This window comes from Antedon bifida, chromosome 11 (assembly GCF_963402885.1).
Source record: "Antedon bifida chromosome 11, ecAntBifi1.1, whole genome shotgun sequence".
NCBI classification, from domain to species: Eukaryota; Metazoa; Echinodermata; class Crinoidea; order Comatulida; family Antedonidae; genus Antedon; species Antedon bifida.
Window position 1 is genome coordinate 6262739 of NC_136236.1, and position 14152 is coordinate 6276890.

General features: G+C 33.5%; 1 protein-coding gene across 1 annotated transcript; it reads right to left on the bottom strand.

The window, feature by feature from the left end:
* Nucleotides 1–128: 128 nt before the first annotated feature.
* LOC144856425 (adhesion G-protein coupled receptor G6-like) lies at nt 129–13570 on the bottom strand. The gene is made up of 14 exons (XM_078714432.1): nt 13457–13570; nt 12870–13042; nt 9893–10050; nt 8515–8696; nt 7879–7926; nt 7538–7645; nt 7320–7411; nt 5012–5158; nt 4285–4827; nt 4043–4198; nt 3278–3390; nt 2682–2944; nt 1851–1920; nt 129–1550 (listed from the first exon to the last, which is right to left on the bottom strand). Exons 1-14 carry the CDS (start codon nt 13533–13535, stop codon nt 1010–1012), a joined length of 2673 nt encoding a protein of 890 aa, XP_078570558.1. The 5' UTR covers nt 13536–13570; the 3' UTR covers nt 129–1009.
* Between the last annotated feature and the right edge of the window lie 582 nt (nt 13571–14152).

The following is a 14152-nucleotide window of genomic DNA, read 5'->3' on the forward strand; positions in this document are numbered from 1 at the left end:
TGCAGTATATGGAGAGCCAATTTGATAGTGCTTAGCACTTATGGCAATCCTCAGGACACTACACCGTTTGTTTTGTGCCTGAACATTGAATAAAATAACAAAATACATGCATAATTATAGGCCTACTGTTTTATTTTACTAACTATACTAACATTTAATTTTAATATAATATTAATGTTTTAACTAAAGTTATTCCACACATATGTTTGGTAATTTTATCAGAAATATTTTCTAATATTAAATGCAATCATTTCTTATTTAAAATCGTTTAATAGTGCGTACTGTTGCACGCCATGTGACCCACATTCGTCCAATTAAATCACAGGAATTTATTTAGGTGTTATATAATTAAATGAAATTACCTTTTTTCTTTACATTTTGTTGTGATATTATCTTTACATGGAAAATGAACAAGGCTAGTCATGCAGAAATGGTACATTTGGTACTTATTCACTACTTTGTTTTCGAACTTCTTTGCAGTTGAAATCGAAAGAGCCATTCTAAGATTGATATCAAATGTTGTGCTATTTAAAAACAATAGGCAAGACTTGAACTTGCTGGAATTATTTCAATGGATTGTTGTCAATGTTTAATCTTGTTGTGTTTAGAAATACTTCACATAAGTTTAAAAATAATGAAGTTGACTGGTAAACATTTCCTCAGTTAAAAGATTGACTGCTCTATTTAACAAAGCGAAGCCGAGTTATAAAGAGCAGTCAATCTTCCAACGAATGAACTAAGCCTACAGAGTGTGCCTTCTCCGCTACAAAACTTATAGTCTTAGTCTAACATTTTACATCCTATTCAAGCGGTGAGGTTTTGTGTTGAAAATCAAAAAAAAAATGTAATACAGTAGGCGTGTGTAATAATAAAAACAATGACTGTGTGTTGAATGGAGTGAATTTAAATGTATTATGGCGGATGAACGCATTATCAGTAGATGGCGGGTTTCAACCTCATTGAATAGGTCGTTCAAAATCTTCTATTTCAACTCCTGAACGTATTTCGTTTAAACTTCATTATTTGAGCCGTTTAAGTTCGAGCCACTTAGAGTAGTTAAGGGAATGGGGACAACCAATCCAAGCCCACCACCGCTCGTCTGGGTATTTGTAGCATCTGTTGTCTTCTCTACGCTTGCATAGCGTTGTTTTGATGCTGATCTGGTAAAGAACCCTCTGCAACTACAGCAGCATTTCGCCCACGCATCTCTGACGTCCTTACGCCGAGCACAAAACAATCCGAAAATAAAGAATCCTTGCAAAGAATTACACACACAGAACAACGATTGAAACAGGATTCGATTTCCCTCAGAAGAATCTACGGCGAAGAATCCGAAGATCCACGTTAAACCAAGCAGCATCATTATCGATATGGCGTTTCTCACCCGCACAGTCAGTTCTTTATCGTTAGCCGTGTTTGCTGTGGTCATTATTCGTCGACAGGTCAGTTTACGAATGATCAGTGTGTATAAGACGAAATTAATCGCGAGGATGATGGCTGAGATGGCTAATATCCCACCGTATAACGCGGGTCCAGGTTTCATAAAACAACTAAAAATAAAAAAGAAGTTTTAATTAAACTATAAAGCATTTGGAAATTGAAGGTGGCCAAAGGGGAACAGCGTCTCCCTCATAGTTCAGGAACAAATAGGAGATTGAGGGAGCGCTAGCTCTTGGAAATTTAATCATTATCGGAAACCGCTGTGGAGAAATTTGAAGTAATAATCAAAGGCGATTGTTACTAGATTAACATCATTCAGAGTTTACTTCGTTCATTCTATACAGTTTAAAGGTGCTTAGATGGTTGCTCGTATATTTAAAAAATTAATCTGGGAAATATAAGAAACTTACTAATGTTCATTTGAATATGTTCCTTTAAAATTAACAGCTGCAACGATTGTAACCGGTAATACTGGAAGAACTGTTGAACAATAATATATATATATACAAAAATGAGCGAAAATAGTCTACAGGGTTTTTATTTATGTCACAAAAATGTATCAATACGATAACAACAATACAGAGCAAGTATGTATATATACTTATACATTTTGCCATTGATTATCGATAGTCTTGAGATCGTATAAATATCACAAGGTTTAACATATGAGAGGGCGCTATTTAGATTGACGCGCTTATTGATATTTATACGAGTAGTTTTTAAAATCTACTTATTTTCAAATTCATTCGTTTGTTTGGCGTTGCTGTTCTATTGTTAGTAAACTGAAACTATGTTTAGTTGAAAGGCTGGTTACATAACAATTACACTAAATTCGCATACATATGGTTGTAGTAAAATTAGTCACACCAGCATTAAGACACAACAAACAAATACAATTTATGACACGCCGATTGGTTTAAAATGAAAATTATTCACTTCATGGATTAGGTAAGCGTAAGAAGATAACACAACCCAGCTAAAATTATGTGTGTTTAAATGATTGGCTAATCCTTCGTTCGTATAAGATCAGGATGATTTTTTTCACACATATTTACCATGATTTTTTTTTAATGATTTGCAGAAATTGCATTTTATCAGAAATTATCGATTTCACATTCACGATTTAAAGTTTTGGAAATATTTTTTTATTTCTCTAATTTTCAAGTTCAGTATAGCCTAGTATAGTCATTATAAATGTATGTACATTTATTTTCTCATAAATATTTGAATAAGAGACTTACCCCAGCCAAGTACGGCTGACTTCAACATGAAAGAACGTGTTTCCTCGTAAAATATCACAACAAACTTCAGATACATATTAACAGCTTCAACAAGCATCCAGAAAAGTGTTGTGAGAACAAAGTAATGTAGAAGAATGGCTACCACGATGCAGCAATTGGGACACGATGTTAACCCAATACCGATCACAAATGTAGTGTATAGTAAGAGCAAAGAAAAACACAAGTTTACTAGTATACGCTGAGGGCGCTTTCCACGTAGGTTCCTGAAAAATAATTGATTAGATAAATTCAATAATACTAATTAGGCCATCATATGGGTTGAAAAGTCCAAAAAAAAAAAGAAAAAACAACTGGAATCAATATACGATAGAATAGAAATATTTATGCTTTTTGTAATTTTTATAAATTACAAAGTTCATTAAAGATAATACTGAAAGTACCATTTTTATATTAAAAAAAAAACTAATATAAGGCTTTTTAACTTAAGCATTTTTCTAGACAAAACAAAAAAATTCCAGCCCTGGATCGGACATGCAAACATTTATAACATTTTGGATAATGAATGTTCTCGTTTTTTTAGAATGTATACACCTTACCTGAAACAAGTAAAAGTAATAATGGTGAAAATCAAGCAAGCGATAGATATGCTACACCCGATGATGCTGATGAATGAAAGAACATCATATTCACCAGTTTGTCCATGGTAATCCTGCCAAAAAAGGTTAAACACTGATGACGTAAGCGTAATGCAAGTAATTTGACCAATCAAAACACGATAAATCATCATCTATTGAGTAGTGATTGGTTGCGGTGCGCTTACAAAGCCCCTTGGCGTTCCGTATACTAGCTTTAATAATGTCAAATAAATTTTAAAAAAACGACATAATTGAATCAATACAATCTAACAACAGGACAGGAATTCGTAACAGTTCTTTGATCTTATGTATGGCTGCGACAAATACCAGCAGTACTGTATTATGCACATATTTTCCGCGGAGCGTGGTGTCTGGTGTTGTCGCAGCCACAGATAAACCATTTGATGATCTCCGGCGCTAAGCATCCTGTTATTTAGATTGCCTTGATTGAATTGTAGCGTTTCAACAAAACAGTAACCTTGGCTTTCACTCTTCAGTCAACTATATTCTTAGAGAAAAGCATTGTCAATAATATTTACTTAAGTCCATGTTTACTTCATAGCGCCCATTATAATGTATCTGTTTATGCCATTTAAAAAGAGGAAGATCGTGTAATATTTATGATTTAGAACAACCAGTAATGCTGACTGGATATCTTATTTGATTGTGAATTTCTTATATTATCCAATTCATTCTAATTAAAATCGACAACAAATAATAACAAACCAATATGACAGCGAAGTTTGTTAAATGATCGCAGAAGCAGACGATACGACCGTCTGATGTTTTATTGAAGTAGCAGCTTTCTTTTGACCAATCACCTTGCCCGTTTTCTAACTCAAAGTCCCAAAAAACACATTCAGGGTTACCAGATACATCTTCCTGTTATATTAGAAAGAAACATTAATGAATGAAAAATTAATTTAATGTACTTGTAATTATTAACTTATTATTATAAATTAACTTACCACGACCGGTAAAAATGCGGCTCTGATTGGCTCATTCAAACCCTCGACTCTGACATTTTCAACAGTAGCCGAAATGACACGACTTCCAACTGCCCTTTGTTTATTGGATATTAGACGATTCGAAGCAAATAACTTGGATGTCTGGTACACAATAAAGCTAACCTGTATCTGCGTTGATTCTGTTTGATCCTGACTTAACTCAACAATTTCAGGCGGCAAAGCTATTGATGTTTCTATCATATCCATTAGAAAATCATCAACGTCTTCAAAAGTTTCGATATTCTCTTTTTGAAGACCACCGGTAGCATTGCCAGGCTGAAGTGAAGCAAATCCGATACCATTTGAAAGTGTCTCATGGGAATAATGTGTGGTCTGCACAGCTAAATTGTTCTCAACGCCTTTAAAGTTCGGAACAGATCCAATCTGAGTTTCTAGAGACTTCACGATACTGGAAGTCGCGCTCATATTATTATTGTCTGCTGTAAAAACGTCATCGTCAGCATTTTGTATGTTACTCACAACGTTCACTGTAAAGTTAGTAATCTGAAAACATAAAATACTTACACATTATTAATTGTGTAATGTATTAAAAGTATTTAAAATCGTCATCATCATTAATTAAGTTTCCTTGACTCATTTCCTGCTCCGATTCCTGTTTTTAAAATGTCCTATCGATTTCATAATCTGCTCAAAAAATTCATTTAAACAGTTGAAAAAGTTCCCTTACCATTCGATTACCTCCTCCAACTCCAGTTATTCCTTCTAGAATCAAGGCAACATCTTCAATGTTAACTTTGCTGTCCATATTTTCTTCACTCGTAAGGATTGATAGATACATACCAACTTTTTCGGCATTTCCTTCAGTTATTATTACCTGAAAGATGAAATTATGTTTTGTCCTCATTAATTTTCACCTGGATCCATTTTTTGTTAACAATTCAACATAGGCCTAATAATGTAAAAAAAATGTAAAAAATTGTATATAATATTTTATTTATTTTGTATGAATGTTAACTATCTATTAAACTTGTAATATTGTATGTGTTTTTATATGTGTTTGTTAAAAACGTTTTCAGCCTTTAAAAATTGCTGCCGTTTGTATGTTTTTAGTCGCGTGCAACGCGACTCTACAGCTCACTATGTCGGTCGGTAAACACTAACTTGTATATGGCCTTGTCTTGATATCAGTTTCATCTAGCTAAGTCAATTTTTCACAGTATATTCCTTATGGCCAGGAATCGATGTGGTTATGTTTTCAAGGTGCACAATCAAAAATTACGCGGTCTACGCACGATTTAACGTAATCACGTTTGTAATCATATCTTCACAAGCATGAATCACAATTAAATAAAATTTGGTACTCATAAATTTCAGGGCATAAATCATCATATGGCAATACAATTACGTGCGTAGCGCAAGTAACGCATGCGTACGCGCGCTTGTAATCATATCTTCACAAGCATGAATCACAATTAAATAAAATTTGGTACTCATAATTTCAGGCCATAAATCATCATATGGCAATACAATTACGTGCGTAGCGCATGTAACACATGCGTACGCGCGCTTAAAATTTTCAAAATTATCAAACTGTATTTTCGATAAAATAAGAATACGTTTCAGGAAATTTTAAGCATTTAAAAAATTGCCATGAGTGCGCATTTTTGCACGCGCACTGCGCGTTAAATATTAATGTGGACTCTTTTTGCCCGATTTCTGTTTCACAAACTTTCTTTAATAATATCATCATATTTGATTCACTTTTCAACTCGAAATTACGTTATACGAGCATGTCAAAAATGACAGGCTACGCACGTGTAAATTTAAAAAATATCAATGTTTTTAAACATGTTCAACATTTTTAAACATGTTCAGCAATTTCGGTCGGTCGGTCGATTGGTCGGTCGGTTGGTAAACACTAACTTGAGCACGCGACTGCAGTCATCTATATGGCCTTGTTATAAATAAATACTGGTATATTGGTTAAATGAATCGTGTTGGTCAAGTGAATCGTTATAGGCAAATGAATCATGATGGTCAAATGAATCGTGGTCAAATGAATCGTGATGGTCAAATGAATCGTGATGGTCAAATGAATCGTGATGGTCAGACGAATCGTGATGGTCAAATGAATATTGATTATCAAAACATATTGCATACACAATCATTATGGTCAGGCTCAATCAATTGAATCTAGTCACGAAGAAATTCATCTAGTCAACATTTGTCGTCAGATGAACATTGGTCGTCAGATGAAACGTGATGGCCAAATGAGTCGTGACGATCAGATGAATCGTGATGGTCAAATGAATATTGATCGTCAGATAAATCGTGATGGCCAAATTAATCGGATGGTCAGATGAATCGCGATGGTCAGATGCATTGCGATGGTCAGATGGAAAGTGATGGTCAAATGAATAGTGATGGTCAAATGAATAGTGATAGTTAAATGAATAGTGATGGTCAGATGGATAGTGGTGGTCAGATGAATCGCGATGATCAAATGAATCCTGATTATCAAACATATTGCATACACAATCATTATGGTCAGTCTCAATCAATTGAATCTAGTCACAAAGAAATTCATCTAGTCAACATTGTTCTCGAGATAACAATCTTATTGAGCGATAAATGTGCACAATTGTAAGACTAACCAAAAATATTATTTTTGGCCTCCAGTGACTTGATTATGTCACTTTATCAATATAAAGATATATTGTTTGAAGGTTTGCATGGCGAAATAAAATGTTGATATTAAGTTTGCGGTACACCACGTATATTAGCTCTAAAAAGAACTGTTAAGTTTCTCGACGCTTCGATCAAGTTTCAAGTTTCAATAAACATTTATTTAAGATGGTCATTACAAACAATATGTAACAAACAATATGCTTTGATCGTCCATCGTGAGAATCATTTCTCACTCCTGAGGACGATCAAAGCATATTGATCGAAGCGTCGAGAAACTAACCAGTTCTTTTCAGAACTAACACACGTGGTGTACTGCACATTTATATCAACAAGATAGAGATACTTACCTTTGCCAGATTACTGATGGAATTGCTTGCGCAAGGTTCCACAATTATTCCTTCCCAGACGCCTCCATTACACATGCGTAGAGCCAGTGGATCTGTCGAGTAATTTTAGAGTATTATAATCTTCGCTGATTTTATGATTTATATATTTTGTATACGATACAATAAAATAAATAAAAGCTCTCTAAAATATTGACTAATGGATTTATATTTAAACTTACTGTTATCAAAGCTACACAACTCTAGAGAATGAGCCAAAAAATCTGCCGGAGATGCTTCGAATGTGTAAGTCACACCATTTACTATTACAGCCTCATGTGGGCAAGAATCTATAAGAAAAATTAAACGATTATTTAACGAATATCAAAGAATTTAGTCGGTCTACTAGATTAATCAATCAATCAAAATGCACTGATAATATCAACTTTTAGACATGCTAAGTTTAAATATGACAACAGTGTAATTATACATATTTTTGTTTTATTTCAAAAGTACACCACCGTAGAGTTCATCCAATGTTAATACATTTGTTGGAAATCATTATTACTGTGAAATGAATTACCTGTAAATTCTAAGAAAATGGCCATAAAATCTGCAATACCTGGGTTATCTGTATATAATTATAAAATAAATTATTGGTATATTTAACTTGAAAAAAATATAAATTGCTATCTTATTGTATGTTATCATCTTAGTGTATGAAATTCCGATGTAACATCGAGTAAAGTACATACAGTAACCCAATTTCGATCAGACCGTAAGTCTGAAGAGCAGGCTATGAAGGCTTGTACGTGGCTAAAAGGTGCATGTTTTTAATCCTGTATATTTCATCCTCCTGTATTATTTTATGACGTAATGCTTTATGGCCTGCCTCTCACAAAAGCTTTGCTCTTTTTTTTGGATTTTGTCCCTTCCCAAATTATTGTAATCTATTATTATAAACTTAGAAGAGAAATATATATTACTTTTGACTTAGCATTAACATTATGCCTAAGTAAGCAAAAAATAGACAAATTGGGTTTTGATAGAATTTAATAATTTAATTGTATTTTGTCATGTTATAATTAGTAAAACCAATTATTATTTTATTAAAACTACAAAATTACCTATCAAAAGTCTGATTTAACTAATCTTTATTTTTCATGTTTTTAGGGGACAATGCATCTTACGTGTCTTAAAACATTTTCAAAGTACTTACTAGATTGCCAAAGTACGCCCTCGGGTACGGGTGAGTACAAGATCAAAGGGTAATCAGTTTGTTTCCTTTCCCATGGACAATCTCCATCTTGGGTTACCACGACAGTCCATCCGAAGTCATTATCACAACCGCCATAGTTTTTGTTAGAAAAGAAATGTCTATTTAAAGGAGCGTCTAAATCTCTGAAATAGAAGCGCATTTTTGGTATTGTATCTTTCTTTCTTCAATACCACATTGTCAACAACAAAAATAATTATAAAGTTATAACTTGATATTTGAGTGTAAAACTACAAGCAAAAATGCAAAAATGGATGTGTTTAGGCCTACTTAAAATCAAGTAATTTTGAAGATCTTTGATTTGTTATACATTTCATTGCCAATAGTTTTTGAGATATAGGAATGTGTACTACCAGTTCAGGTCAAAGTTTAATATAAAAGAAAGGTTTTGAGTCATTTATTCAATGCGTTGCAAAGATATCGGGGTCAAAGATAACTTTTAGAAATTTGACAACATGAATTGTTATAACCAGCATGCTTTAAATATTCATAAACCACAATGTTTACACTTTCCCTCCATGATTTGCACACGAAAATACATAGGGATCTTGACTATGAGCATGACGTAATCGAAAATTTCAAAAGTTTACTATAGTAGTTTGGTATTTTAGGTTAATTAAAATTTCTTCTGGGATAGATAAATAGTTAAAATTCACAAACAATATTGACAAAATAAAGGTCATTTGCCCACAGAGCGAGAATAGGTACTTTAAGGAAGAAGGTTAATGAAAGAAAAAAAAACAAACAACACTTTAGAGGGTACTCCGAGAGTACAAACCTCCGCCTACTGTAAAATTTCCCTACATAAAATGCCCCCTGAAAATGTTTTTTTTTTACATTTTTTTTATTGGTTCTAAAGTAAATAGGCTAACTGCACACTACAACGTTGTGGATGAGAGTTTGGTGTAATGGTTATGTATCCAGCCTCTCACAGTTGAGATCGCTGGTTCAAGTCCCGCTGAGGTTTTTTTTTATTATTATTTTTTTATTTCTTTTTTTTGTGGACCTTGATCTTTGACCATGACCCTTCAAAATTTAACCACAATTATATGATGAGTCATTGATCATTGTGGCTAAGTTTGGTGAGAATCGGATAAAAACTGTGGTCTCCAGGCAGTAAAATAGTTTTTTTGTTAGTTGTGACCTTGACCTTTTCCCCTCAAATTCGAACTTGTCCGAGCTTTTGGGGCATAGATCATTGTAGCCAAATTTGGTGAGAATCGGATAAAAACTGTGGCCTCCAGGCTGTTCACAGACACACACACACACGCACACATACAGGGGTGAAAATATAACCTCCTTGGCGGAGGTAAAAACATACCCTTTGATTGAGAAATAATTTGTTGATGCTTGCTTTAAATCTCCAAACGAACTGCGTCTCACTCTCTTTTTGGCGAACCAGCTGTTTTTATCTGTAGATGCACCATCGAATTCGATAAAAGCCGCCTCTTCTCCATTTGCATAGAAACTGATTTTAACCTTTAGTAGAAGATGTACATATTATACAAACGTTTGTTTTTAGAAACGTAGGCCTACTATCACATGTGAAAATATTGATTGTGTGTAAATTTTTTTTTTTTTTTATTTATTTATTCAATTTCCAGGTATACAGACAGAAAGAAACCAACACTATACAAACGAAGTGTGGATGGAGTACCCCGAGGATTGCCAACAGTGCAAGCACTATCAAAGTGGCTCTCCAATACTCCAAACCACATACATAAATCACATAAAAATTGAAGACACACATAAACTTTAAAATATATAAAATACAGATCAAAAGATCATAAATATGAAAACTACAATATGACATAAATAGTAAAAATTCAAAACAAAAAAGGCAAAAACAAATTGAGCAATCAACAACTATAAGAAATAATTGTAATTACACAAAGAAATGTACAATTTAAAGTTCAGTTATAGTTGAATGAAGAGAATTTTTAAATTGGCTGAAGCTAAATAATAATCGGTCTTTGATGGGGTCAGGGATATTTTGCCAAATAAGTGGAAACTGATTGAATAACGAGAATTTTAGACAATTGGTTCAAGCAAATTTGTGTTTAAAAATAACTTTTTCAGGGTGTCTAGGGTTAAAATCAATATAATTGTGTATGTCAAAATCAATATGACCATAAAAACACTTAACTACAAAAATAATACTGAGATACTTTAATCTCTGTATAAAAGATAATAAAATAAAAAAGGCATAATGTGAGATTCCGTTTTCAAACTCTTTCTGTGGTGGTCTAGCCCACTGTTCAAAGTAGCACATTATCATTTTTATAACTGGGAAAACTGTCAGAGTACATCATAAGTCCACTACTTTCATCTTTAGTCAATGTCAGCGGTGCTAGGCCATTGAAAATGCTACTTTCAGATAGCACATTTGAAGGCAATATGTTTGCACAAATGTTATTGTGAATACAGGAACAATGTAAATAGGTGTTTATGTTATGAAAATTGTTTAATTTGTAATCGCATATAACTGAATTATCAATTGTTGTTTTTATAATAATTAATATCAATATTTTAAAATGTTAAAGTTTAAGTTGTTTCACTATTGAAAGGGGCGCCCAAATTAAAGCTTGCTTGCTGTGGCGTCCCTTTTCCACTTACTAACTTCTATTCTTGCATTATATTATTTATGTTCATTATCAGTTGTATATTTACAGTATTATGCTACTCTGTATTTTGCTTTATTATTTGTGGAAATAAATATTATTATTATTATTATTATTATTGTTTGCAAACATGTGACTTTTTGCAAAATTCACGGCTCAACACGGTGCACAGAAGTTGATTTAGAATGCGCAACAATCAACCTCGCGTTGACACAAAGCAAAGTTATATTTTTAAGCTGCCGTATAATAGAATTAAAATGTAACCATTAAACTGTTTTGAACTAATACGGAACGACACGTGATGCGGAAATAAGCAACCAAGTGGCAAGCCTACTACTACTACACACCCTTTGTAGTAGCTTTACAATAGCTTCAACCAGAGAAGAGTGAAATGACATTAATACTTTGAAAGCCACTGATTGATAGAGATGAATTGATTAAGAACGTAATAGCTTGTACCGTCAGACGCCATGAAGTGACATTAACGTGCACTACGCACGTGAAATGTATTTTGTGTTTTCACGAAGACACTGATATTTAGCCTTAACCCACTACTGTGTGTTCATGAAGCTAAACCGATGTGTTTTGTAAAGCTCTCTACTAACAACTTTTTCATTTGCGAAACGCATGTTTATATCACACCAATGCGAGGTTTTAGTGTCATTACGTGGCGTCACAATTAGTACAATTGAGTTGATTGTCATTTTTATGAGTCTGGCAGGAATTCCATCAGTTCCTTTAGCTTTTTTAGTAGATGATAAAATCTATTTAATATACTTCTTCATCGACAAATAGACATTGATTTTGTCTTCACCTTCATTGAAATGTTTATAATTTCTATGGTTATTTTCAAATTAAGGAATTAGTTTACCTAGACGCAACTTAACTGACCGGAAATCTCTTCATACGCGACGCGTGCAATCAAAGACCACTAAATTAACTTCATTGCGTATCAAAAAATCCAGTAATTAATGAAACATTCCTTATATCTATTGATCGACAAGTCAACCGGAGGGAGGAGAGATCACTGGTCATTCAACATTAAATTTACACCGAAATTGTGTTTCTTTGACTGGTTTTAAAAATGTAATTTTCCAGGCCGTGACGTCACACGTCACACTCAACCTCCTTACCACAATACTATACAAAACAGTTTTCGCACCAGAGAAGCTATTGAAATATACAAACACAATACCTTTCATCAAGGTATTGGATTTGTTATTAGTAATATTTGGCTATCTTTGTTCAACAAGAATCTACATCGACAGTACACCATGCCATAGTTTTTGGCAAGTTTACATTTCACAACCTGTCTAGACGCGTCGTCTTTGTTTCAATCCCTTCCACTGTGAACCTTGCTATTGTTTTAGCTTTACTATGGAACGCCTCCTCTGCCTTCAGGCGTTCCATACTTTACCACCAGTCCCATAAAATTTCACTTATATTTTCAGTGTCCTGACTTTCTACATTCTCACTCGATTAAAATAAATAGTAAAAGTATATTGATCGAAACGTCAAGTTGGTGTAGCCTACCACAAACTTTATATCAACATGCCTGTTATGCTTATAAACTATTGAATTTACTAAATCTAAAAAGGAACACCATAATGTATGTATTGTTAAAATATATATTATATTCAAATTAAAGATTCGAATAATTATGATTACAAAGATTACCTGTCGAACTTTAGACCATCTTTCTACCAATGGACTTTTGAAGTGTGCTTTAATGTTTGCGTCAAGAGCACGAACAGAGTCATTCAGTTCATTAAGCGATGTGCTCCCTGTCCATAGATCGTACAGATCTGGTTCTCCAGCTCCAGACACACCCTTAAACACTGGAATCCATTCTGTAAACAAATTATTTGTACATCAGAGAAAGAAATTATATAACGAATAAATATATGCTATGTTATGCTTATATGTAAAGTAGACAGACAAATCAAATCATTTAAAACTCCGTCTCGGATGTGTGACGGTATCCTACCAGTCAAACCTGCCACAAACCTATAGATGAACCACTGCATATGTCATGATAGATATGATACGCCTATGGTATTTCTAAAAATGTTCTAGATCAGTATTAAACACGCCGTCAGAAATTCAAAACATGCGTGAGGCTACAGAATAATGTATGCATTCAATGTATAGAAATACATAATGTTTAGACCACAATGGTCGAATAAATGTGTATCTCCATAAAAGTGGACCTTTTATTTGATTGAATAAAAATACTGCAGAGGCTACTGTAGGCCTACCCTTACCTTTTACTTTTTGGCCACGCACCGTAAAATTTGCCAAATAAAACACTATCCATGAAAATAAATAAGTAGTAGCTTTCATTTTGTATGTTTAAACAAAATTAGTCTGCCAGTATTATGAATAAAAATCTTCACTAGACTACAATCTCTAAATGATAATCAGCTTTTTGTTTAAAGTTAGTCGACTACATGCTACATGAATGGCACCATGTCATTGGCCAATAGTCATCATTTTATGTATAGGACCTAATAGCTTATATAATGTATTGTTGTTATTGTGTCACGGTTCCCATTCTTAATTGTTTATTGAGTGTAAGTTACATTTTCAGCTTTTCAAAGAGTGTTTTGTAATATTGCGTGAGATTTAAAGTGGGTACTAAAGTTGAATAACGAATAACAATGACAATGATATTTCAATTTTCAGGCAATAGACCATAATCCAGGTTATAGACCATGTTAATGGACCCGGTTACCCTAACCACAAAACCAAATAGATTTAAAGTGGGTACTACAGTAAGGTTGAATAATGAATGACAATGATATGTCAATGTTCAGGCAATATACCATAATCCAGGTTATAGACCAGGTTACTATACCCTAACCACAAAACCAAATATATCAGATTGAGTTCAGGATTTTAAATCTACTGTAAAAGTAGTTCCTTAAATGCATTACCCATTCTTTCCAGACATATCAATG

Coding starts and splice junctions, on each gene's coding strand:
- LOC144856425 (XM_078714432.1), bottom strand. CDS start 13,535: ATGAAAGCTACTACTTATTTATTTTCATGGATAGTGTTTTATTTGGCA. Junction 5,159..7,319: donor CCATCAGTAATCTGGCAAAG/GTAAGTATCTCT, acceptor TTCATCTTTCAG/GTAATAATAACTGAAGGAAA. Junction 4,828..5,011: donor TTGGAGGAGGTAATCGAATG/GTAAGGGAACTT, acceptor TTATGTTTTCAG/ATTACTAACTTTACAGTGAA.